Consider the following 27,036-nt stretch of genomic DNA (forward strand, 5'->3'; position numbering starts at 1 on the left):
CAACAACAACTTGAAAAATCAACAACAACAGCTATTTGCATTTTCCCCCGTTATAAATATTATTTTTATTATTATATAATTACTATTTTTTTTAAATTTGTATAATTAAATAAGAACTTGATTAATTGTTTCTTAAATTAACTTGCAAAAGAAAAACAAAAAAAAACAACAAACAAAAAAACAAAACAAAAAACAAAACCAATATTTTTAATTAATATTATTACAAAAAAAAAAAAAAAAAACTACAAAAAACGAAAACACAAGTGAGAGAAAGAAAAAAAATATATTATATAAACTATATTTTTCTTCTTTATTTTTGTTTTGAAAAAATCTAAAAAAAAAAATATTGTGAAAAACCAAACAAAGAGTTTTTAAATTAAACAATAAAAATGTAAAACAAAACAAAAACAAAAAAGCAGCGAATCCGGCGACAAATCAATTGAGTAATTCCTTACGACCGGAAAATAAGTGAGTATTATTTATTTATTGTTTATTTAAAAAACTTAGAATTTGTTTTTGGTCGAGAAGTCGAGAAGTATTCAAGATATGAGCAAGATATATGGTATAATAGATATGATTAAAGATGAGAATATAATATTTAATAAAATCTAGAAAATAAACTCTCCCAATTCCGTTTTCGAAACGGTTAAATCTTTATTTGTATTAGCAAGTTCTGTTCGAGAACATTTGGAATTTTTAATACTCCTTAATTCAATTTTTAAAGTCAATATTAAATTATGTCTATTCAAATCTGAGTTCAAAATGATATGAAAATTGTATCCTTAATGTTTTTAGGATACAATATATAAAATATATATAGTATATATAATATATGTAGAGTATATATAATATATGTCGTATATAATATATTATATATATATAGTATATATAATATATATAATATAAATCGTTCTAGTATAATTTTGGTAAAAAAAAATGCATACCAAAAACCTCGAAAATTTTGATTATAGTTTTCGAGCTTTCGAAAACTGAAACGATTTTCATGAAATATTTTTACAATGCAACACTTTTCTTTTTTTAGTGCATTGGCGTTAGTTTTGGAAGTATTTTACGTTCGGATAAGGAATATTTATTTTATAATTCAGTTATTTTACGGAATCGAAGTTCATAACGCGACACATCAGGAATATAATCATTATCATTGTTAGTAATTAGGATTTTTATGAATATCCGCCATTATTCTTGGTGGATTTTTCAACACTGGCGTTATTTACTTCTGGTAAGTTTCTGCAGAAAACTTGTACCAACATTTTTAAATAGTTAACTAGACTTGTTTTAATTTGATCTAAATTGTATCTTCTGGAAACTAAACACTTCTGGGGCTCAACTAACACACGCCCATTTTATTGTTCAACCCAATTTTGGTGCAACAAATGAGCAAGTCGCAATATTTAGCAACATGTACTCCCCCATTTTATTTGAAAAACTGTGTTACCACACTTACGAATTGGATTTTTATACCCTTGCAGAGGGTATTATAATTTTGTCGTGAAATGTGTAACGCATAGAAGGAGACATCTCCGACCCCATAAAGTATATATATTCTTGATCAGTATCAACAGCCGAGTTGATATAGCCATGTCCGTCTGTCCGTCTGTCCGTCTGTCCGTCTGTCTGTTTCTATGCGAACTAGTCTCTCAGTTTTAAAGCTATCTTTATGAAACTTTGCAGAATTCCCTCTTTCTGTTGCACGCAGCTCATATGTCAAAACCAGCTGGATCGGACCACTATATCATATAGCTGCCATAGGAACGATCGGTCGAAAAGTAGGTTCTTGTATGAAAAACATTTTTGTTTATAAAGTTATCTTGACTAAACTTTGTATTTATTAGTTTTACTACGCTCCCCATATATATGCAAAATCCTATTAAGATCGGGCAACTATATCATATAGCTGCCATAGGAACGATCGGTCGAAAATTAAGTTTTTGTATGGAACATTTTTATGTTTTTCAAGATATCTTGACCAAACTCGGTATTTATTAGTTTTACTAGGCTCCCCATATATATGCAAAATCCTATTAAGATCGGACCACTATATCATATGGCTGCCATAGGAAAGATCGGTCGAAAATTAAGTTTTTGTATAGAAAATTTTTATGTGTTTCAAGATATCTTAACCAAACTCGGTATTTATTAGTTTTACTACGGTCCCCATATATATGCAAAATTCTATTAAGATCGGACAACTATATCATATAGCTGCCATAGGAACGATCAGTCGAAAATTATGCTGTTGTATGGAATTTTTTTGTTTTTCAAGATATCTTGACCAAACTCGGCATTTATTAGTTTTACTATGCTCCCTCCACTTATGCAAAATCTTATTCACATCGGGCAACTATATCATATAGCTGCCATAGGAACGATCGGTCGAAAATTAAGTTGTTGTATGGAAACCTGTTTTGTTTTTCAAGATATCTTAACCATACTCGGCATTAACTATTTTCCCTGTGCTTCTTAAATACGGGCAAAGCACTATGAGCATTTTGAAAAGGTTGGGTCTGCAAGGGTATTAAATCTTCGGTGTGCCGAAGATAGCACTTCTTTCTCGTTTTTTATTACGAAACAGTGTTGTCTATATTTTTACTACGTTTTATTAATAATTGGTTGTTCCCATCTATTATTTCGTAATTAGTATTATAGGATTTGTTATTCGATCAGTTAGACGAATATAATTTAATGATCGTATGCGCGATTGTATGTTATTTACGTGCCGCGCAGGGTTGATTCGTACTTCTAGTTGTGTTCGTGGTGCCGATAGGTGGCGCCACTGTAAAAACAAAAATGTCTGATAGGCGGCAGATTCGAAAGGTCTGTTCCGAGTTACGTTTTCGCCTGTAAAAATGTAAGTAGTTTTTAGCTGAGAGAAATTCATAATACCAAAGAGTAAACTAGCCTGAATAGCGAAACAATCTGAACTGAAATTCCTCCGAAACTCAGATCAATGTTTTTTGTTTGTGTTTCTCTTTTGTAGGCCAAAATTTTGGGAGTCTTAAGTAAAGAAGAGTTTTATTAATGTAGATATCAAACTGATAACAATAGATACATCAGCTATATACGTTCATTATGCATACAAGTATCAAATATTATGTTGATTTAAAAAAAAGTATATCTATATATATATGTATATATATGTATAGTATATATATATATATAATATTTGTATACCAACCAACCGCACAACTTAAGAATACGAAAAAAAAATGCATATATCAACTCTGTTCGATTTGTTCGCGTTTCGTTTTTAGCTATATAAAAATATACATGCATTAGATATATATGCATATAGATGGGCTAATCTATGTATATATATGTATATGTATATGTATATGTATATGTATGTATATGTATCTGTACTGATATAAAACATATTTAGAAGGCACATAATTACAGGCGCTGGCCGGCGGGACACTTGGTGCCCAGCTGCATTGTGGCGCTTGGATGGGGTCGCTCCTCTTCCCCAGACGGATACATCCCAAAAAGTTGTCTCTGTGTGTGTGTGTGTGTAATGTACAGTAATTGAGTATGTTCATATAGAAGTGTTGTTGTTGTTGTAGTTGTTGTCGTTGCCGCTGCTAGTAGGGATTGACTGCGGCTAGGCCCACACGGCCGCCGGAGCGCGCAAACACGGGCTCCGCATAGCTGTGCCGATAGCCCTTGGGCATGTTGGACAGCGGCTGCTTGCCGGAGCCGGAGGCGACGCTGTTGCTGCTGTTGGGCGTGGGCGCCGGCGATGGATAACGCTCGGCATGGTGGGCCACACGCGACGAGCTGGACTTGGAGACGGGCACCGGCTCCGTCGGCTGCAGATATTCGCGCGAATGGGCGCGCATCTGATGGCGCGACTGCGACTGATGGCTGTCCCGTACGCGCTCTCGTGCCCGCTCCCGTTCACGCTCCTGGCGATAGGCATCGTGCGGTGGCTCGCGTATATCCTCACCGCGTCGCATGGGATAATCGCGTTCGCGACGTTCCCGCTCCCGCTCCCTCTCCCGTTCTCGTTCCCTTTCGCGGTCGCGCTCCCGCTCCCGTTCCTGGCCATGACGCATATTGCCATTGCTGCTGCTGCTGGCATGCTGCAGCTGTTCCTGTTCCCAGTGCTCGCGCGAACGAGCACGCGAACGGCTCATGATGGGCTCCTGCGGCGGTACGGGCTGCAGCTCCTCCTCCTCATCGCTCCACTGCTCATAGCTGGGCGGCTCCACGGAGCCGCGGCGCCGACGCGACGAGGATCTGTAATCGGCTGTTGATGACGCTGACGCCGCGGGCACTGCAGCTCCAACATTGTCGCGTTCATCCGGATCGTAGCCGCGACTGCTGCTGGTGCGTTCCATGGCCCGAAACTTGTCCTTGGCATCGTGGAAGCGATCACGTGGCGACACCTGACTGCCAGCGGCGATTGGGTATTCCCGGCCGTAGTCTGTCGGATCACGACGTGCCCCATCCCGGCTGCTGGGCTTGCGGGGAGGCTCCTCGCCGTAGCGCATGCCCGTTGATTTCATCATCTTCTCCATGCTCTGTATGTAGGGCAGGCTCTCTGCCTCGCGATACGGATTGCGATCCCTGGAATGCTCGCGTTCTCTCTCTCGCTCCCGCTCGCGCTCGCGCTCCTTCTCTCTTTCTCGCTCTCTATCATGGCGCTCCCGTCGCTCCGCATTGTTGCTGTTGCTGCTATTGCTGGTGCGCGTCGGCTCCTGGCCGCGATGCACTGCCGCATACTTGTTGTGCCCGACGGGCATTGGCTGCACGGTAGTCGGCAGCTGCTCAAACGGCAGCTCGGCGGGATCCACATAGCGATGGCGACTGCCGCCATACCGTTGCGCCTCCTCGGCTGCATAGGATTTAAGCTGTTGCTTCTTGGATGCATACTCCATGAACTTTTGCTTATCGGTAAGATTCTCCTTGCGGTAGCCGGCAGCGGCAATTGGCAGCTGCTTCTGTTGCGGCTCACTGCACGGATCCGAGTCATCAAAGTCATCCAAGTCGTCATCGTGCACGGAGCACTGCTTGACGCGCTCCCGCTCCCGATCGCGCTCCCGTTCCCGTTCCCGTTCGCGATCTCTGTCCTGGCCGGATAGCTTCTTGTTGAGCAAACGATTGATCTCATTGTATTTGTCGGTGTCGCGCAGCTTGGCGGCTGCCTCATGCTTGGCCGTCTGCGGCTCCAGCTGCATAACCCGATTGAATTTCGCATCATAGTCGGCCGGTCGCATAATAATCGGCTTTATCTCATCCTCTCGCGACCAGGACTTGCTCGACATGGCCGGCGTCTTGGTGCGCTCCCGTTCCACTTGGCGCGGCACGTACGGCTTGGCGGGCAAATCCCGCAGATAGCTATCCTCCGGCGGCTGCACAGCGCTCTTGCGCTTCAGCTGCGCGTGATGCGGCAGCGCAATTTGTGATGGCTTCAAGGCAATCACCGAATTGTCCGCCTCGTTCGACCAGTGCTCATCATCTGCGAATGCAGAGATTAGAAATTGATTTTCTTTTGAGTTTAATTGACTACTCACCACTTGAGCTGTTCAGCTCCTGGCGTTCCGGACTGGGTGCCAGATCGGAGCCAATGCCCGAAGAGCCGCGCGAGGACACCTGCTTGCCATTGGCCGTGGTCGCCGGTGCGGCAACTGTTGCTGCCGCTGCCGCTGTTGTGGCAGTTGGTGCACCTTTGGTCGGCCCGGCGCCGCCCACAATTAGCGCATTGCGACAGCGCCGCAGCTCAATGGCCGTCAGATTGCCCTTGGAGCGATGCACTGTATCATAGTCGCGCGGCGGCAGCAGCAGCGGCGGCCCATTGCCATTCAGCTTGGCGCGCAGCTCCGCGGCCAGCGAGTCGAACAGATCGCTGTTCTGTTGCGCCGTCAGCGGCGGATGACCATGTGCATGTCCAAGTGGATGTGGATGTGGATGTGGATGATGCGCGTGATGCGCCAGATGATGCTTGCTGCTGCTGCTGCTGCTGGCATGCGGCGGCGATCGGGAGACTGGCGAGCCGGCCAGACCTTGCTCCTCGCTGCACTCGGATTCGCGCGTGCTGTTGCCCGTATCGCTGCCCAGCGAGCTGCTGAAGCGCTTCGGCGATGTCTCATGGCGGCGTTGCTGCTGCGACGGATGCGCATAGCCGCCACTGGAATGGTGCTGCAGATGATGTTGCTGCTGCTGCTGCTGTTGTTGTTGTTGTTGTTGTTGTGACTGATGATGCGACGACTTGTGCGAGGATTCGTGCCTCTTGTCGCTGTTGTGAACCGGTGCCCCGCCAGCTGGCAGCGGCGGCAAAATGCCCAATCTGCAATGTCAAAAGGATCAGATTGCGCAAGTTTCAATATATATACTTATATTTGTTAAATAGTATTTTTATGCTACAGGCTATCAATTGCCAAAACCTTTAGCTAGCTAGGCAATAAAATAGCCATAGACTTGCCTGGGACTTGAATCCCGTTCCTTGTTGCCCAGTTGCCTGGACTACATTACCTGGATAGCTCATCTATTGCAATCTACAAAAATGTTACTGACCTAGCAGGGTTAAGGGTTTGACCCAGCTTTCTGGTTTGAGTTTCGATTCGTGAAGCTGCTTTTACGCATGCCTTGGTCTTTTTTGTATACCTATTGCAATGGAATATGCTTAATTCAAATTAGATTATCAGAAAGCTGTTTTAATACCCTAAAAACATTGAAAATGGATAAAAATGGTATATCGGTTTTTGTCAAACGTATGTGTAACAGTCAGAGGGAAGCATCTCCGATCCCATAAAGTGTGTATATTCTTGGTCAGCATCAAAAGCCGAGTCCATCTGTATGAATGTGACGATGTCGGTACCCATAAGAGTCAGAGACTTTAAACATGGAATGTAGTTCGTCCTACTGCCCGCGCAGTACGAGTTTCTATCCGGTCATCGATAACTTGCCCCGTTTCCAAGCAATCGATCAAAATCGACATTAAACACTCGGAGGTTTCAATCTCAGATCTCACAAGAAGAGATCTCGTAAATGTTCTCCTTAAGACTCTTTTATTCCGTAATATTTAAGTGTAAGATTCGTATGTCCAGAACTACAGTTCCTAAGCTCGTATATAATCGCCGAATTTCTCTTAAAGATCTCACGATCTTGATGATGCTTATCGATAACATTTAGCTGAAAGCAGCTACAAACGAAATTGCAGACATGAAAAGTGGAAATGGGGGCGCATGGTCGAATGGAAATTTGTAAATGCACGTTTACCGCTTTGATCTTCAAGAGTTCAACATGTGGCAGGGTTGCCACTCATTTAAAAGCTGCGGCTTGCACAAAAGTTCAGTTGATGCCAACGGTTTCTCATCACTGTGTGGGGGGGCATTGCAGGTAGATCTTCTACAATTTACCGCAAAGCTGAAATTAATTGCATGCCGACCCGTCGGGCGCAACAAGCAGGAAGCAAGTCGTAAGCAGCAGGTAACCCGGCAACCTGGCAACCTGGCAGCCAGGCAACCAGCTTTGCCCACCTAGACACTTAGACAATCCATTAACCGATCTCTGCCGTTGCCGCAGATCGTTGCATTTGCCACTCATGATAATGACATGGAGATGCCACTGCATTTGCAGCTGACTTTCCCACCAACTCAAGAACTACTATCATTTATGTGTACGTCTGTACGTCTGTTCATGTGAAATCAATATAGCGAACTCAATTTTGGGTGTACACAGCTAAATTTCAACCAAAACACATATGTATATGAACCCTAATAGGAGGTACGCTACAATTTCTAGTTTCCATATGTGTCGAGCTTCGTTTAAAACTTAAGAATATTGTTTATCAGTTTTTGTCAAGATTTTGCTGGATCGTTAGCAATTTCAAAAGTAAATCGCACAGTTTAAGCGTTTCGAAAAGTTAATCGCAAAGTTTTTGCGATTTGAAAAGTAAATCGCATCGTTTTCGCGATTTGAAAAGTAAAATGCCAAGACTTTGCTTTTGATAACTGGAGAAGTAAGCATTTCCGATTTGAAAAGTAAAACGTAAATATATAGCAATTGAACACTGGAAAAGAAAACATTTGCGATTTGAAAAGTAAAATGAAAAGATTTGACAATTGAAAAAGTAAATCGCAAAGATTTTGCCCAAATCTAAAAGCCTTTCGACTTGAAAAGTAAATCGTATTGTTTTCGTGATTTGAAATGTAAAACGCGTTGCTTTCGCGATTTGAAAAGAAAATGACAAGTTTTGATAACTGGAGAAGTAAACATTTGCGATTTGAAAAGTTTGTTTGCGATTTAGGTTTGCGAACCAAGCGTGATTTAAAAAGCAAAAGTATTGTGATTTAAAAAGTAAATAGCAAACTGTGAAAATTGAAACTCGTTCGTTAATGCAGATAAATGGGAATTACGGATATATTTATGTGAACCCACCTGGTCTCGAGCTCCTCGAAGCGCTTCTGATTGTCGGGCCGATTGATTAGTATTTGCAATTGTAAATGCAACGCCTCGGCCGTTGTCTCCGAGTCGCAACGATAGGCGTGCACATGCAAGGGGCATTTGGTGGCCGGATTATAGAGGAGCAGCACACAGGCAACGATGTCATCGGTTTGCACGGAGCTGGTTATGGCACTGTGTGGTATTAAATGCTTCGACGAGCCCTGTTGGCGACCGATTCAAATGACAATAACCACAACAGCAACAGAAAGGAATGTTTCTTGGGTGTGTGTGTGTGTCTTACCTGCACGATTTTGATGCCCTTGTGCGAGACCTGCAGCGTCACCTTGAGCGGCTCCTGGCCGCGCGATCTGTCCACCAGATACGGCAGCACCGAGTTAATGACGCGCGCGCCACGCAATCCCTTCGCCTCCTCGGCGCCCAGGAACCAGACATAGTAGGAGGCCTTCTGGACGTCCCGACGCAAACGTAGCGCCATCTTCTGCGATCAATTTAGATTATTCAGTTGACTTCAATTTATGGATTGCCACACGCTAACTAAGTACTTCTGGGCATCTGCAAGAAAAACCACATACCACATATAATTGGAAGATCAGCCATCTGCGTGTCTCAACTGGATTAAAGTGAGCTTAGAAAATCGTAAGGAAATGTTTTCGGCATGCATTTCTTATATATCTTGCACGGAGACTTGAGCTTGGTTCAATTAAAGCTTTTCATTTTTACAGAGCGTCAATTAAATTTCCATCAAATAAACATTAGATGTTTATTTTTATGGACTCGATTCCTTGGACTTTGGAAAACTTGTTGGAAAAGCATTAAGCATACTTTATGGAAACATAAAAATCTTACAAAAATACATAAAATAATTATTAGATGATTATTTTTATGGACTTGACTCTTTGAGCCTTAGAAAACTTGCTGGAGAAATTTCTACAAATTTTTAACATTTTTCATAAGAAGATTCCGATGGAAACAAAGAAATCTTACAAAAATATATTATTGGTTCAGATCAAATGCTTCAATAAAGCCCCTAAAATATAAAGATCTAATTCTCGGACAAATAAGAAATATTATCGCCGAACTAAACAAGCTAGTAACAAGAATTAAATACTGAAAGCGGACAAGTCTTAATGGCGGACTTAAAGGAAATTAAGCGAAGCTTAAATGTGCATAATGTAAGAACAAATCCTATTAGCATTAGATGATAGTTAAGTGCGTTAAGAAATGCATGTCTTATTTATGGGATATGCCAAGGGGATGATCATCAATCAGGAGACGAATCAGAAGAAGATTCGGGCGAGTGAATGCGCATTAGCGTCAGGTGGAATTATTTCGCTCGTAAACATGAGATATAAGTGAAATGCTGATCGATCGGACAGGAAAACGCGCTCTACGTACTCCACGGCCAGCTGGGTTAAGTGCTTAATATTTACGCTCAGGTTGGGCATGTTTTGCCGCCTCTCTAACGGCATATTTCTCAGATAAACTTCAATTTTCCCAGCTGCCGTTGCGTTCTCATACTGTTGTTCGTTCCACCAAGCGGCATGTAGGCATATGCTTGCCTCCAAAAACTGGTGCCATAATCAAGTGGGCAGCCAGGGAACGGCCCCAATGCTGCAGACATACTCGTATGCATATTTTCTCAATAATATTCATAATCGATGAGCCTGTACAACTTGTTGTGCGACGTTGTCGCTTGCGTAGGCCAAAAGAATCTCGTTTATTTGTTCCAACTCATTTTTTTTTCTTTTAACTGAATATATTTGTTTAACAAAAAAGAAAACAAAACAAAACAAAAATCCGAAAGAGCAACAGCTACGTAAATTTATCAGTGTTATATGCCAGGCATAATGTGTGTCTTTTAAATTTACATATGACACAAAAGCGGTTCCAACAGCGCCAAAGCTGCTAAATAAACGAAATTATTAACCTCAAAAACGTTTTTTAAACACACACACACACAGACAGACAGACACACATGCACACACACCTCAACATCGAGAACGAGCATAACAAAAAGCGGAAAAACACCCGAAATAAATTCTGCGCCATCAAATATATTCAGAAGTTTACATTCCTTTTTCTCAAAACTACCATTTTATCTTATGTTCCTTACCCTTGTAGAGAGTATTATAATATTGTCTTGAAATGTGCAACGCATAGACATCTCCGACCGCATAAAGTATATACATATATTCTAGATCAGCATCATTAGCCGAGTTGATATAGTCCATGTCCGTCTCTCCATCTGTCTGTTTCTATGTGATCTATATTAGTTTTCTTGCCTTGAAACTTTGCATAAGTCCGAAATTTCTCTTGCAGGCAATACATATATTGGAACCGGCCGGATCGGACGCTATATAATATAGTTGCCATAGGAAAAGGTTAAAAAGTAGGTTCTTGTATGGAGAACTTTTTGGTTTATGAAGATATCGTGATCAAACTTGGCATTTATAAGTTTTACTATGCTCCTCGTATATATGTATGCAAAATCCAATCAACATATTATAAAGCTGCTATAGGAAAGATCGACCGAAATTAGGTTGCAAGCAAAACATCTGTTTTCCAGGCTACCTTATATATCTTCGACGTGCCGGCGATATCCTTACTTTCTCGTTTTTTTTTTTTTAAAATTTGTTTATATATTAAAGCATACTGTTTGTTTATCTTTGGGTTCTTAAAAGCGGCCGACTTCTTACAATAGTTTCGAATATTTTTATGTTATCGATTGGCTGCAAACTGATTTTGTTTGATCTTTAAGGTGAGATCATGTTGCGAACCATTCTTACTGCTTCACCCCAACAGACTGGACAATGCAGGTCAAAGGTTGCAAAGGTTTACTTTAAACGAATCGGTTCCGATTACCCACATTCTAGAAAATACAGAATATAATAATTATATATATATATATATGTATATATATTTTGTATCTATATAATAATAAATATATGACAATTGTTGAATCTACAATTTAAATGCGGAATTATATGTGATCGATTCTGCTTTCATCTGAATTACATGTTACATGAGATCTCATCTTGATGGAATTGAATTTTCTATAAACCTCAAGGTTTATTTTTAGCTCTGGCCATATTTCCCACAATTTTATGAATAGTATTATATAATTTGATAAAAATCTCGATTAACTCTGAGAACAGAGAGCAGAGTATCTACAGCAGCATAGAGTATTAGACAATATTCCAACTTGTTTTTAAGATAATTTCTTGAATGTGGCTGAACTTGGGAGTGGCCATGAGTTTGCTCTTAATTATTGCTTAACAAATTCTGTAAGTTGGCGTTGAATTATAATATTGCATATATATATATAGATTATGTGCCAGCTAAAAGCACACGCCCTGTATATATATATATATGTATATATTTATATATATTCATAATCTAACAACTTATATTCGTATCTTCATATATTTTTTTGCTGATATATGCAAAAGTAGAAGAACACTTGAAGAGCTGAATTTGAGTGTTAATAAAGTGCTAATGTTGATATCTATGTGTATCTATTTATGCATCTATCTGTGTGCCATGTATCTGTATCTTTTTTTATATGCTCGCTTAAGATTTAAGCACTGCCTCGCTTCGATTTCGGCTTGTGGATACGAGTTTATTATGCATCATGTCACTATTTTTAGCAATTATCAGCTTTTTGGGCTTTAATTTTATGCGTTGAAAAAAAAAACGAAGCTCATTCTGGCTAAAATTACCAACGAGCTAATCGACATTCGCATTAGTGTTAAGATCAAGAATTGGCATTGATGCAAAAATTATAATTCTTTTTTTTAATATGGTAAACAACATGAAATCGGCTCCCCTTCAACTTGTTTCAAATGTGTGACTCATTTTTTGATATTTCTTATATGCAAATTGCTCAATATTAAATTTCCAGTGTCTGGTGTCAGCGTTTTCGATATAACATTTAACTTTGGGATGTGCACAGAACTCGTCTTAAATGCATATTTATAAATATGCTTTTTTCTCTCTCTCTCTCTCTCTCTCTTAAATATTGCCAATTGGTATTCAGGTGTGATTTGCATGGCCAGAGAACTTGTTAAAATTAATTGATGTCATCCGCCTGCTTTTTCGTATTATTATTTTTTTATAATCATTGCCAGTTTAGTGGGATCAATGCAATCGTGCTGATATAGGTTCGTGATTGGAATTCAATAAATGCCAATTGTTGTGTTTATATCTTGGGTTCAAAAGTCTAACCAATTGTGCCTGATTTTAATTTGCTGCAATTTAAATTCCTTAATTTCTCCAGATTTTCGCAAACTTATATTTATAATAGATTTTTTTAGTAAATATTTTAAGAATTTCTTTAATTTTTCAATAATTTATATCATCCCCTTTTTTTACTTTAATTATAGAATATGGGCATTAGCTACAAGTGCGTCGTTCTTAAAGAAACAATTAGAAAATAGTTTTGAGAATTTTTTCAATATTTTTTTCCTACTCTTTAACTATTCGATATACCATATACATACATAAAAATTATAAAATTTTATTGTAAAAGGCAAGAAAGAGTTCCTTCGCATTGCTGAGCTCAGTTTAGCTGTTATTTTTCCAGCGCTTAATTAAACAAATTAAATTCCTAAAAGCTGTTATATTTCACACTTAAGATCTTTTAAAGTGCAATTTTGTGACATATGTATCTAGGGGCTAGAAACACATCACCTCTCGAACAGATAGGAAAGAGTTTCGCCTAAGCGATACATTTGCGAAAGCAGGCAATATATTTGTATAGACAATGCTTAAGCACGTTCGATATGATATGATATCATTTAATTCAAGTTAAATAAAAGCTCAACTAACGCTAAGTTCTCATATGGCAAGTGAAAAGCGCGACACCTGTGTCTTAGTCTTCTACTTAGCTACCAAAAAGCCGCAACTGTGTCTTTCTCATTAGCTGTGCCTAAGCATGCTTGAGCTTATAATGCATATATGTATGTATGTAGTATATGTATGTATTTTCACATGATCATTCATTAAATATATTTCATTCATTCATGTTCGGTTGCCTTTCTTTGGCGCAGCCGCAACTGTTTCGTTGTGTTTGCTTGTTGTTGCCATAGCGCCCTCTTTTGGTGTGCGGCTGCAAGCCGCAATTGTCATTCTTTTAGCATTCTCTTCAGTTCGCTTATTGGATTTTGCTTTGAGTACACACAGAGTGCTCACATTAAAATGGGTTAAGCGCATTTGACGAAGACGCCGCAAATGAGGCAAATTGGTGGCACACGCACACACACGCAGCAACACTCACACACATACACACAGGCACTTGCACTGTTCTGTTTTTTTTTGTTTGTTGTTTTGTTTTTTTAGCTCTCTTTGCGTTTGTTTGTTGTTGTTGTTATTGTTGTTGTTTCTGGCATTTGCTCCATTTCAGCTGAACTCGATCAATGAACCGTTTAATACATACACATACACGCAGGCACAAATACATGCGGCTGCTGTGGCGTTTAAATTTCTACAAAACTTATTTGATTAACGGTAATTGCAAGAGCGCAGCAAGGCGACTGCGAGAGAGAGAGTCCACTCTGTGGCTCTCTTCATTTCTGACACACACACACACACACCTTTGCTTGTTCAGCACAGCGCACAGTAAAAAAAAGAGCGGCTTGTGAGCTTTTGTTGTTGTTGGCGAATGTTAGCTCTGCTTGTATTGCTGTTGTTGTTGCTCGCTTGGTTTTTGTTAAGCACGTTATACGCGTACCGTAACTAACGACGTCTCAACGCTTTGGCCGTCTGCTAGCGACTGACTTTAGCTCGAGCTGCTGGCGCTGCTGCTGCCTGCCGCCTGGCTAACTGCTGGACAGGTATGCGCACACACACAATCAGACAGTATATACATATGTATCTATATGTGTGTGTTGTTGTTGTTATTGTAAGCCGCCGCAAAGAAAGTCGAGTCGCACGTACAAAGTTAACGCTGCCGCTGTCGCTGCCTCTGCCGCTGGCTCTGCCGCGAAGTCTTTGGCTGGAATGTGTTGAAATTAAGAGTTGTTGGGTTTTTGGGCGCAGCGCTGCCGTCGCCGTCGCTGTCGTTTCTGTTGCTGTTGCCGCTGCCGTTGTTGTTGGCCCTGGCCAGGCCAGTGCATGTTGTTGTTATTTATTTATTTTTTTTTGGCTTAGACAGGTGTAGCAGGCGGCTGTGGCTGCGGCCACTGCGGCGGCTCTTGCTGCTGTTATTGATATAGCATTGAGCACTTTGAAAAGCCGTCGTCGTTTCTATGCATTCTACAAGTTTTCCATCTACACACACACACACACACACACACACACACACACAAACACACACACAGACTGAGCTGCAAAATTGAAAAACTTGGCATTTAGCTTGGCCGTCACTTTGTTGGCCACAGATCGAGTGAAATCTGCACAAAATTATTCTATATGCCTATAATCGGACAGGTTTGTTGTTGCTGTTGTTGTTGCTTTTGGCCACGGAAACGGAAATGCTCAAATTTAGCCAGTTGCCGCCAAAAAGGTGTCGATATTTCTACAATTTGTTGTTGTTGGCACACATATACATGCATACATACATACATACATACATATTTCCAACTTACTTTCGAAACGCTCCGTTTTGTGTCTCTTGTTATTGTGAACCAGTTCATGGCATAAGGCCAAATGTCTTAAGAATTTCATCTCAAGTTTTCCACTTGACTTTTCATAATGAGAAAACCGTCCACAGTTGTAAGTACACGTAGATTAATTGCTTAATTGCGACTTAAGATGCGTTGCAAGCAACCTTAATTGCTTTTATCTTATCTCATCTTGTTGCTAATAAGTGGAAAATGTCATAAAAAGTTTGTCAGTAACTTTTGGTGCTCTTCTTTTTTTTTTTTTTTGGGTTTTTGAAGAGGTTCAATTTGTATGGGTTTATCTAATAATGTGCGCAGATGTTTTTTTTTTTAACAGGAGAACATGTTTGCGCAATCAATTTGTGAAGTTAAAAGACAATTGTTTTTGTTTTTTTCTTTTTAATTTTAAGATTTTAGACTAAAAACTTACTTTAGAATTTGATTGTGTATCGTAGAAGACGTTGGCTATAAGCCCAGTGTAATTTGGTAGAAGATATATGAACATACATACATATATAGAAATCTTTACCAAAAACTGTTTTTCAACTTCGAGAAATGTTTTTTATTTTTATTTAAGATTTTAAACTAAGTTCTCCCTGAAAATTCAATTGTGTTTCGAAGAAGTGGTTGGCTTTTCTACTTGAAGAAATGCTTTATCCTTTTTTACGAGGTCCCCATAAAAATATATTTATAGAATATATCTGAGGACTTTTTGTAGCGACGAAACAATTTAACTAGATTCCAGGTTTCGAAGAACTGCTTAAAATAGTTTGTCATATCTTTAAAGCAGTTGCCAAAAACAAATTGTTCGCCCCAACAAAAGCAACTTGATATTTGTATAATTTGCAAGCTTTCAACTCTTGCTTAATCTAGAAGACCTTTCTTAACATTGTTCAGCTGTGCCAACGTTTGAGCACATGCCATGTGGTAAAAAAAAAAACAGGCAAAAAAACTGCAATTTACATGCGTGTTGAACTTTCAATTGATATGCATAGGTGTGTTACCTTTCGGACCTGTGATTGCTTATGAGCGGGCAATTATTGTTGTAAATGCCAAAGCGTAAATTTGTTTACGGCCTTGGTCGGCGAATTGTGATTGCTTTTGGCCACATAGACGGCAGCACAGAAATGCATTTGCAGCACGTTTTGTGCCAAGTGCACAGCCAATTACAACAACAACAACTGAGACAACAACTGAGACAACAATTCACTGGCAACTGCAATCTGAGAGATTTCACCAGCTCTTTTGACAAATCCCTGCTAACCTGCTGACATGCTATTGGCGCAAAGGCCCCGCCTCCCCGAAAAAAAGAAACAAGCCAGCAGCAGAGCAATTTCACTTTTCACTCATGGAAAAACTAAAAAAATAACATAAAATAAAAGCCGAAAAAAAAAACCAAAATATAATAATAATAATAAAAACTTTATACGAGCACACTTAATAATTTGCAATTAAATTCGTCGATGGTCGTGCCGTATGGGAACTGGTTGCATATACACTTATATTTTTGTAGCACAGTGTATATCAAAGGTGTTATTAACATTCCCATTCAACTTGACAGCTCCGAGTATTGAGCATATATTGTTGAAATAAGTATAAACAAGTTTGAGCTTAAGTTCATAAACAATTTGGGTGGTTTTTTGTTTTTAAATTGTATTTTTATGTTTTGTGTGGAAAGTTAAGGGTTATTATTGTTTAAAATTTGAAGACCTTAACAACACTCTGTGCTGATAAAAATACTAAAAAAAATACTATTAAAATGCGGAAGTAATATGTTAAAAATATACAGGATGTTTTTATTGTGTAGGGAGATAGCTAAACAGCGAAAAACTTAACTCTACAATATGCTGTAAATATTATCAGTAAAGTACTTTTTAAAAATACTGCTTAAATACTGAACCAATATATTATAATAAAAGGGGTTTTTCTGTGTGGGAAACAAGTTAAGCAGCGAACAACTTAACTCTACAACATGCTGTGAATATTGCCAGAAAAATACTAAAAAAAATACCAGCTGCACTTTGTATTTTGCTGTTTTGGTTTTTTTTTCTTTTTTGTTGGTAGATTTTGCAACTGATTAATTGAGTGCATTTCCGTTTCGGTGTGATCCGGCTTCATATTTGCTTGCAGCTTTTTATTTATTTATTAATATTTTTGGTGAAATCCAAGTCAAAGCGCAAAAATCGAAATCGCCTTTATAGAGTTGTGGCAGCGCCCTACCTCCCCGCCACCTTGCCAAACGGGGGGCCAACTAGTTGGCAACGAGCATGTGGCATGTGGCCAAGGCCGAGCTGAATCGAAGTGAATCAAGCCGATCGCTGTGTGCCATTAAATCAAAAGGAAGAAGCAACTGCCACGCCCACGGCCTGGCAGGCAGTCAATGTCGCTGCAACAAGTAGTAAAAGCAACAGCAGCAATAAAAACAACAACAACAGCACGAGAAACTGATTTGTGACGGCCTCGGAACAAGTGGCTTTCTTTTGGGTGCGACGACTTGCAGCGAGAGATCTGCTTGAAGATCGCCAGATTGGAGATCGGAGACCAGGGACTCAATGCACAGCTGCTAAGCGTTTTTAATTGAATCGCAATGAAAAAGAGTCTCGAACGAGAAACGCGTTAAACCGCTTTTGATTTTTATATGTACTCCATGCGCCAGGCCAGGCCAGACCCGACCAGACCAGACCAGGCCAGACCAGACCAGACCAGCAAGTAGCCACTAGCCACCAGCGCCTGGGTAAAAGTGGGTAATCATCATTAGCGTGCCGCGGCCGCGGCCGAGGCTGAGGCCGGGGCGTGCGGCATGGCAATACCAATCAGCCTCAGTGGTGGACAGTAAACGACCCCCCAATCCACAATCCCCAATTCACCGTCTTCAACCAATTCCAATTCCATTTCCAATTCCAATTCCCACATCTCTGTATGTGCTTATAGATTAGGCGGTGAGAGTGCGACAAAAGCCAAAAGCCGCCATCGCATTCAAAGAAAATAAAATTAAAACATTTTAACTGCCTGCTTATAAGATGGCAACCCACACACACACACACACACAGACACACACATCAAGTTGCATGCCACAGCGCAGCAAGTGAAATTGCCTCCCATCCACATGACCGAAGATCGCTCCGCTTTGCTACACTTCCCCGCCAACCCGCTGCCCCGTTCCACACACAGCCAGCCGACAAATAGAAATTTGATCTATTTCATATGATTAGCGCGCATATAAATTGACTTCCAGCCAGCTCGGCTCGCCGATGGAAGACAGAAGACTGAAGACTGTAGACAGAAGACAGAAGACACAGTTTCAGCTTGTTTATGTTTATGGGCGCCGAGCGAAGTCGGCTCATTGATTGAGCATTCCGATTGATGAGGTGAAAACGCATGTGGGTGTGCCCAAACCGAACTGAACAGAACATGAATACAATCCCAGACACCATCATGAGCACGCACAACATTCCCTTGGCATTGTTTTGGTGGGCGTGGCGGCAGCTGCTCCTGGCACTGAATATACAGCCGAGGGCTGTAGTTAAGGTGCATATTAATAGCTAGGGAGAGGCTATGATCAAACGTAGCTACTATCACACCCAGTTACACTTCCCTCTTCTGAATGGCCTGTAATCATGAAATGGGTATGCACTTAAAGATGCAAGCCATTCACTCCATTCGAAAGTGTTGGGTACTTGCCATATGATTACAGGGTATATTTATATTAGTCTCTCCATCTGCACATCTGCACCTGCACCTGCAGGAATCTGTATGTCCATCTGCACCTGTATCTGTATCTGTATCTGTATTTGTATCTGTATCTGTATCTGTATCTGTATCTGTATCTGTATCTGTATTTGTATCTGTATCTGTATCTGTATCTGTATCTGTATCTGTATCTGTATCTGTATCTGTATCTGTATCTGTATCTATATCTGTATCTGTATCTGTATCTGTATCTGTATCTGTATCTGTATCTGTATCTGTATCTGTATCTGTATCTGTATCTGTATCTGTATCTGTATCTGTATCTGTATCTGTATCTGTATCTGTATCTGTATCTGTATCTGTATCTGTATCTGTATCTGTATCTGTATCTGTATCTGTATCTGTATCTGTATCTGTATCTGTATCTGTATCTGTATCTGTATCTGTATCTGTATTGTATTTGTATCTATCTGTATCTGTATCTGTATCTGTATCTGTATCTGTATCTGTATCTGTATCTGTATCTGTATCTGTATCTGTATCTGTATCTGTATCTGTATTGTATCTGTATCTGTATTCTGTATCTGTATTTGATTGTATTCGTATTGTATTTGTATCTGTATTGTATTTGTATTCGTATTGTATTCTGTATTGGTATTTGTATTGGTATTTGTATCTGTATCTGTATTGTATTGTATTTGTATTTGTATCTGTATTTGTATCTGTATTTGTATCTGTATCTGTATTGTATTTGTATTTGTATTTGTATCTGTATTTGTATTGTATTTGTATTGTATTTGTATTGTATTTGTATTGTATTTGTATTGTATTGTATTGTATTGTATCTGTATTGTATTGTATTTGTATTGTATCTGTATCTGTATCTGTATCTGTATCTGTATTGTATTTGTATTGTATTTGTATTTGTATTTGTATTGTATTGTATTTGTATTGTATTTGTATTGTATTGTATTGTATTGTATCTGTATTGTATTTGTATTTGTATTTGTATCTGTATTGTATCTGTATTGTATCTGTATCTGTATCTGTATTTGTATCTGTATCTGTATCTGTATCTGTATCTGTATTGTATCTGTATTGTATCTGTATCTGTATCTGTATTTGTATCTGTATTCTGTATCTGTATCTGTATCTGTATCTGTATCTGTATCTGTATCTGTATCTGTATCTGTATCTGTATCTGTATCTGTATCTGTATCTGTATCTGTATCTGTATCTGTATCTGTATCTGTATCTGTATCTGTATCTGTATCTGTATCTGTATCTGTATCTGTATCTGTATCTGTATCTGTATCTGTATCTGTATCTGTATCTGTATCTGTATCTGTATCTGTATCTGTATCTGTATCTGTATCTGTATCTGTATCTGTATCTGTATCTGTATCTGTATCTGTATCTGTATCTGTATCTGTATCTGTATCTGTATCTGTATCTGTATCTGTATCTGTATCTGTATCTGTATCTGTATCTGTATCTTTGTCTTATGTCTTAAAAATAATATATATATATTCCTTAAAAAAGGCATATATATGTACTCCATAGATACTGTCTTTCCGTTTATTTTACTGTACTGAATGTACACAATCAATGAATTCCTTTACCCGAAAATTGGATCGTTTTTTGGTTTAGTTTTAAAGGTGAGCACTTGGGGCCCAACCAGTGGCATCTGGCATGTGCTGTCAATTGTGAAGATTCTTGGAAAACTGCACAGAGCTCAAGCCAAAAGAATAAAAATAATAAGAAGAAAAGGCTATAAAGTGTATTGTACTCTGACCCTTGTGGAGAGACACGCGCCCCAAGAGAAAGAAAAAATTCTTGAAGCAAAACAGCGACAGAGCAACAGAATTCAGTGGCAATAAAGTTTGTTTATAAGCTGCGCTAGAAAGGAGAAGGGGGGTTGGATGACGGAACTGTAATTATATCATTTAATTTTGGTAGAGCAACGAGCAGTTAAGCTAAGCAGTGCTAGATGTGAGATGAGCAAGTACTTGAGTCAGGCCAATAAGATGTTGTTTGAGTTAGTTTTTTTCTTATGGGTAATTGCGAACCTTACGAAGCGTTAAAATCGCGTAAAGATTGTCCAAATTTGATTGTAGTCGCAAATGGCTCTAGAAACTGAAAATTTTTATTCACGGGCGGCTAGCATAAAGCGCCATCTAGCGGCCACAATATATCCAAGTCGGTTCTCTATTAACGATCACTTGATTGATACATCTCTGCGGGTGTGTGTGCGTGTGGCGTATCAATCAATGTGTCTGCGGATGCGCATGCGTGTCTGCTGCCACTCACAAAAAAAAAAAATTGGGGGCGTGGCCGCATTGATGGCCTTGCCTATTGTATCGAATCGATTGTATAACCAACGCAACGATTGAAAGCCAAGCGCCAGGTTTATATGGCTGCCATCAGGTAATTTGCATCGAAGCCCAACAAAATTTTACAATCACTTCAAGAGCTGAGAAGCGTTCAAAATTCGTCGATCTCAGGCAAAGCGTTCGATGCGGGCATCAGCCATATGAAAAGGCGGCGCCTTCAGATGCCAGGCCACTGATTAAGACTTGCGAGCTAATCACAGGGTATTAAACAAAAGTGTGTCATAGAAAATAATTATACGACGTGCCTGCATAATCATGCGTTTTACATAGACGTCGGCCGGAGGCGATCGTTACAATAAAATTAAGATCGTATTTTGCATAGCTAGTTTTTGTTTTTCTATTTTTGTAGGGAATTTCTTACTGTTATTTCATTTGATTCAATTAACTTGGCTGCTGTGCCTGTTTTTTTTATACCCTAAACCCATTGAAAATGGGTAAAGAGGGTATAATGTGTTTGTGCAAATGTATGTAACAGGCAGAAGGAAGCATCTCCGTCCCCATAAAGCATATATATTCTTGATCAGCATCAACAGCCGAGTCGATTTAGCCATGTCCGTCTGTCTGTCTGTCCGTCCGTCCGTATGTATGAACGCAAGGATCTCAGAACCTATAAGAGCCAGAGACTTGAAATAGCTGTAGGTCCGCCTAGACGCCGCGCAGATCGAGTTAGTTTCCGATATTCGATAACTCCAAGTAATCGAAAAAATCGATATCGAAATCCTGTTTTTTGGGCAATTTCGGTAAATAATATGAGCTGAGAGCCACCAAACTTGACATGTAGCTTCTAGAATAGTATATATATAGCAAGTATCTTTCATTTTATACCTATCGCCTGTTGGAAGAAGAGTGTTCAAGGTATCCCCTAGTTGGGAGCTCCCGATTAGAATCTCTTACTTATTTTGTCTTATTCTCCTTCATGATACATTCTCTATCTTTATAGTTTTTTTTTACTTTGTGGAATTCTTCTTATTATTAACTTTCCTAGGATTTTAATTTTTAATTTATTATTATTTTTTTTTTCTTTTAACCTTGCAATAGATTTCATCATTTTTTTGTTAATTTGTTATTAACTTCCTTTAATTGATATCTGCCTCTACAATTAGTTTTCTTTATGGCCTTTTTGTTATACATTTTTGCTGTAATTTTTTACCATGCGGACTTCCTTTTTAAAAACTCTTTTTATCTTGGCATTTCCATTTATAGTGCAACAAGTTCTAGTAAAGCAAATGGCAATTTCCTATCTCTCCCATCTATCTTTAACTCTTTCTACCCTTTTATATAATTTGCATCCAATATATTGATTTGTTTGAAAAAAAAACTCCCTAGCCTTCCAATTTGTTCTAATTATTTTCATGTATTATATTTATATATATATACCATTATTAAGTGCTTATCATGATATTGAGCAGTACTTATAGTCATTGTCTTTATTATACAACGATCAAAATGATCATGAGTTTTGCTAAAGCATCGCAAATCCCACACAAATGTACAATAAATCATGAATCAAATGAGCAACACTTACTATAATACATACATATGCACACACGTATATATATATAATTATTTATATACATTATCTATACATTTGTATATACTCTTTGGGCGCTCTTCACATAGGCTAAGGCAAACAAATTTTTGCTCATTGTTGGCAAACAGAAATCACAGAAATTGATTTGTTTGCTTGCATTTGTTTGTCTGCTTCGATCGTTGCACTTTCACTTAATAATTTTTTATATAAATAGAAATTTCGTATGTAATTTATTTAATTTTCAGCAAATATGAACAGCTAATACGTGTGTGTTGGGCATGTAAAAGTTAAATACGTGTGGCTAGATCAATGATTCCGATTGTTATTCCGTTTAAGTCAATATTTTTGAGCCATGCCTCTGATTTTATTTATCGATTCCTTTCTTTTTTGTTGTTGAACTTTTTACTTCGAAGATTTCTATTAAATATACTTAGCACTGTTGCCGCTTGTCCTAATTCATTAGCAGTTGCAGCAATTGCTTAAAAAATTGTTAAATCGGCTCGATAAATAAAATTGATTATCCTATCAAATAATCATATTTATGAAACTGCTTGCGCTGACTGATTGATTGATTGACAGATTGGTGATTAATGCCCAACCGAAATCGTAAGAGATAGGAACCTGTATTCCACCCAAAAATGTGGAAAACTTTTGGAAACCGGCTGCTTGCAACTTTTTTGTGTTTGCAGACTCAATTAATTCACTTCGACGTTTGCAACTGGGTGAGAAATGCGTGGAATTGTGGTTAAAAATGTTAAATTAATAACCTGACCTGCGCATTAATAACCTGACCAGTTCGTATGTTCTCTTATGCCAAGCTGCGCTGCATGAAATAGACGTATTTTTTAATATTGCTCTTCTATGCGATTCTCACGAATTCAGGCAAGACTTACACACCTTGTGGCTTTGCTTATAAGTGTTTTATTAACGCATTATGTTTGTCTTAGCTCAGCTTTTACTCTCACTCAATTTGATTCATTTGCACTCTCTCTCATTTTATTCATCTTTCATTCTCCTGCGCTTACTCCATTTCCCTCGCTCTCTACTTCTATTGTTCTTTTAATCATGCGTGCGTACTTCTATGTAGATATTTAGATATACATATATTTATATGTATATAAATAGGAATCTATGTTAAAGCAATTCAGACTTGGGCATAGCTGACTTTATAGTTTTAAATACTCTATTTTAAATCTACGGCCTTGAAATGATTTAAAGATCAATTATAATTGCTACTCAATAGTTTCGATAGCTTTGCTAAATGTTATCGATATAATTATAAATACTTTTTAAAGTAAAATTTGATGGCTTCCGGATGTGTAGCTTTTTGATAAGTTATTTGGTTATGCGCGAAGTATTAACTTAATTTTTTTTGTTGATCAGCTGAAGGGCTTTAAAAACAATAATCAATCATAAAATTGATGTTGTTTTTATTCTTGTTCTATTGAACAACTCATTTATAGATAAATCATTTAAAAACGAAGATTAAGTTGAAACAGAATTTGTTAATTAATTTTTGGTGCCTTGGTTAGTTCCGCAAAATACACCGAAGCTGACGTTTAGGGTGGCAAAGTTAAAAGCTGTGCATAGTTTTGGCTGGCAGTCCATTAGTTGGTTATCTATTGATGGCCTGTTCGTTATTGGGTGGGTAATAGTCGTAGCCGTTTTAGCTGGCTCATTGCCTGGTATCCCATATAAACATTACATCATGACGTGCTCGCTGCTCGCACTAAGCCCATAAAAAACCATACCTAATCACATCATAGTGGGCTGTGCCAGAGGAGGAGTCCCAGTGCCAGTCTCAGTCTCAGTCTCAGTCCCAGTCTTAACTCCCAGGCCCCGCCAGAGGCCATTACGGTTACTGAGACTGGAGGAGGCTGTATCTGCGGCTGTTAGTTGCACAGTGGGTTAGGTTTTTGTTTTGCTTCCTGATTGCGTTGCACGCATGACAGGTGCTGATTAGTTGGCTGACACCGAGACGATGAATGCATCCAAATGGCTGCAGCTGCCGCTGCTGCTGCAATTTTTCGCGACTTGCCACAAATGCGTTTTTGCGTCTTTTACGCTTTTACGCTTTTACGCTTTTACGATTGTCGTCATTCTGTGTGTGGCGCCCCATAAATAACTGGGCGAGATTTCGACTCAGCTTATGTAACTGTGCAGCCTCTGGCTAGCTCAAGATGCTAGACGAAACTAACTAAAAAAATAAGCATATGTATATAAGTATATAAAAAAAAAACTTAAAAAACGAAAAAAAAAACAAAAGACTTAAGACACGAACTTTATGTATTTCTTTATTTTCGACGGGCCATGTTAATGTTATTGTAACTGTAACCGACCTCAGCTGGTTGATGGTGTGCCATGCGCTGTTTCTACTCATTTCCTATTAATTTATGTTAATTATTTGTAAAAGAAAGAGCCACACCATATGCCCGCTACCTATACCCCCTCTCCCCCTGTATTTCGTATTCCGTATTCCGGTACCGCGCTACTCTGGTACCCCGATAGCCCACTTGGTCGCTTGGCTGCCTTTGCTGCTGTCTCTGGCTGTCTTTTAGCTGTCTTTGGCCCTCTTCTGAGCGTCGTACCGTACCAGACGCGCGCACACAAGTTCACTGACTTGTTGACAATGAATTGACAAAAGCCAAAATGCCAGACGCCAACTGTGAAAAGAGGCGCAGTCACAGCAACTGAATTTAGTTGTTGGGCCCGAGACGGCGGCAGCGCCAGTGTCAGCGTCAGCGTCAGAGTCAGACCCCGAGATAGCATTAACAATGAAGATGATACCACAACACGGGCATAAGTACCAATACACATGTGTGGCTGCCAGCTATAATAGAAGTCAAGTGTACATATGTGCTACAAAGCGAGGGATGTGCGAAGCATTAGAGAAGCAAATATATAGAAATAGAAGAATATGCTTGACTGTGAATAGAATTTTTCATTTTGCTCATCGTTCTTTCTTATTCCTCAAGTTCTTGTTTCTCTTTGCAAATCAATATACAACTTTAGTGGCAGCCCTCGCTATGGTAGCGTACGCTAGGCACAACAACCCCAAATATTTGAGTTTGATCTGTTGCAAAAAAGTGGACGCATATTGAAGACGATTTGTTAGCTCGCGTATCGAAAGATTCTTTTTTGGCTAAAAATTCGGCCCGTAGCGGCCGCAAATTAAAAACATTTATTTAATTTTTTTTCTCATATATTTAGTTGTTTTTTGCCTGAGTTCTTTGTTAGTTTTGTATTTGTTGTAGTTGGTTTTTTCGCATTTTTTTTTTGGCTGTTGCTTAGAAATTGATGCCGATAATGATGATGATTATTGGTTCGCTTGCTCGACTGCTGATGCGTTGCGGCATTTTGATGTGCTTACCGCAGCTGATGTCATGGCAGGATTTAGAAGCCGGTTTCTCAGTTTTTTTTATTTCTATTTAATTAAAAAGTTTTCTTTACCGCACGCTCAGCATTTGTCAGTCAAGCAACAATTAAAACGCATTGAAATTAGAAACAAATATTAAACGAAATATTTTCGCTTTGCATTGGGTTAAGCACTGCGAAATAAAATGAGCTTTAATTAAATTCAAGCATTTTAATGCTGAACAGTAGCTGTTTTTTAAATTGATATGAAATTCAACAGAAAAAAAATGCAGCAGAAACTCGAATGCTTCATTAAGAGTCTCACTAGGGAAAGAACAGAGCTGATTATCATAAAAATATATTAAAATTGTATAATAAAAGATATTTATGTATTTTATATGATATTTTGGCATGGAACAAATAATGGTCATCAATTATTTTTATTAAAAAACAAGTAAGAGGCTCTAGTCGGGAGTTCTCGACTAGGCAACTACCCTAAACCCGCTTCTACAAAAACCAAATGCGAGTAGTTCCGATTGATTTATATCTTGATTTCTTGACAGATACTTAATATGTGTGTGTTATCCAAGAAGCTGCATGTCAAATTTGGTGTTTTTAGCTCTTACATACATTTGCACAAAACAATTATACCCTTTATACCCTATTTTTTATGGGTTCGGGGCATAAATTTATTTGTTTAAGCTTCGAAATCAAATAAAATCATAAAATTACAATCAAAATGTCACCCGTATTAATGAGTTTTTTAGTATTGAAAACATTTTCAATGCAAAATAAATACTCAAATCATGTTTTTTCAACTCGCAAAAATTGGATAAAAAGCTGAAATATGCCAAATTATTTCAAAGTTAAAGGCAATTAGATGCTTTAATTGGCTTCTGGTTCAGTTTCATTTTGGCAACCGGTTCGCGTCTCAGCTCTTGGCTTATTGTGCAACAAACTGTAAAGAGCTGAAAAGTTGTATCTGTTGGCCTCTGGCCGGGCAATTTCCGGCAGTTCTAGCAACAACACCTGCTTGGCTCTA

The 27,036-nt window shown here is 38.9% G+C and overlaps 1 protein-coding gene across 1 annotated transcript; it reads right to left on the reverse strand.

The window, feature by feature from the left end:
* Nucleotides 1–3,189: 3,189 nt before the first annotated feature.
* Nucleotides 3,190–14,202, reverse strand: LOC135428455 (zinc finger CCCH domain-containing protein 13). Its single transcript, XM_064682451.1, has 5 exons — nt 14,019–14,202; nt 8,708–8,979; nt 8,401–8,627; nt 5,535–6,307; nt 3,190–5,479 (listed from the first exon to the last, which is right to left on the reverse strand). The coding sequence occupies exons 2-5, from the start codon at nt 8,900–8,902 to the stop codon at nt 3,600–3,602; spliced, it is 3,075 nt and encodes a 1,024-aa protein (XP_064538521.1). The 5' UTR covers nt 8,903–8,979; nt 14,019–14,202; the 3' UTR covers nt 3,190–3,599.
* Nucleotides 14,203–27,036: the final 12,834 nt, after the last annotated feature.

Source organism: Drosophila montana, unplaced genomic scaffold (assembly GCF_035044405.1).
Source record: "Drosophila montana isolate Dmon_TW-CO22-7 unplaced genomic scaffold, ASM3504440v1 contig_2481_1, whole genome shotgun sequence".
Taxonomy (NCBI): Eukaryota; Metazoa; Arthropoda; class Insecta; order Diptera; family Drosophilidae; genus Drosophila; species Drosophila montana.

What these genes read in the sequence shown, in the direction of transcription:
- LOC135428455 (XM_064682451.1), bottom strand. Translation starts at nt 8,902, where the DNA reads ATGGCGCTACGTTTGCGTCGGGACGTCCAGAAGGCCTCCTACTATGTC. An exon ending in TTCGAGGAGCTCGAGACCAG is followed by an intron (nt 6,308 to 8,400) that starts GTGGGTTCACAT and finishes TTGACATTGCAG; the next exon opens with ATTGGGCATTTTGCCGCCGC. An exon ending in GGAGCTGAACAGCTCAAGTG is followed by an intron (nt 5,480 to 5,534) that starts GTGAGTAGTCAA and finishes CTGCATTCGCAG; the next exon opens with ATGATGAGCACTGGTCGAAC.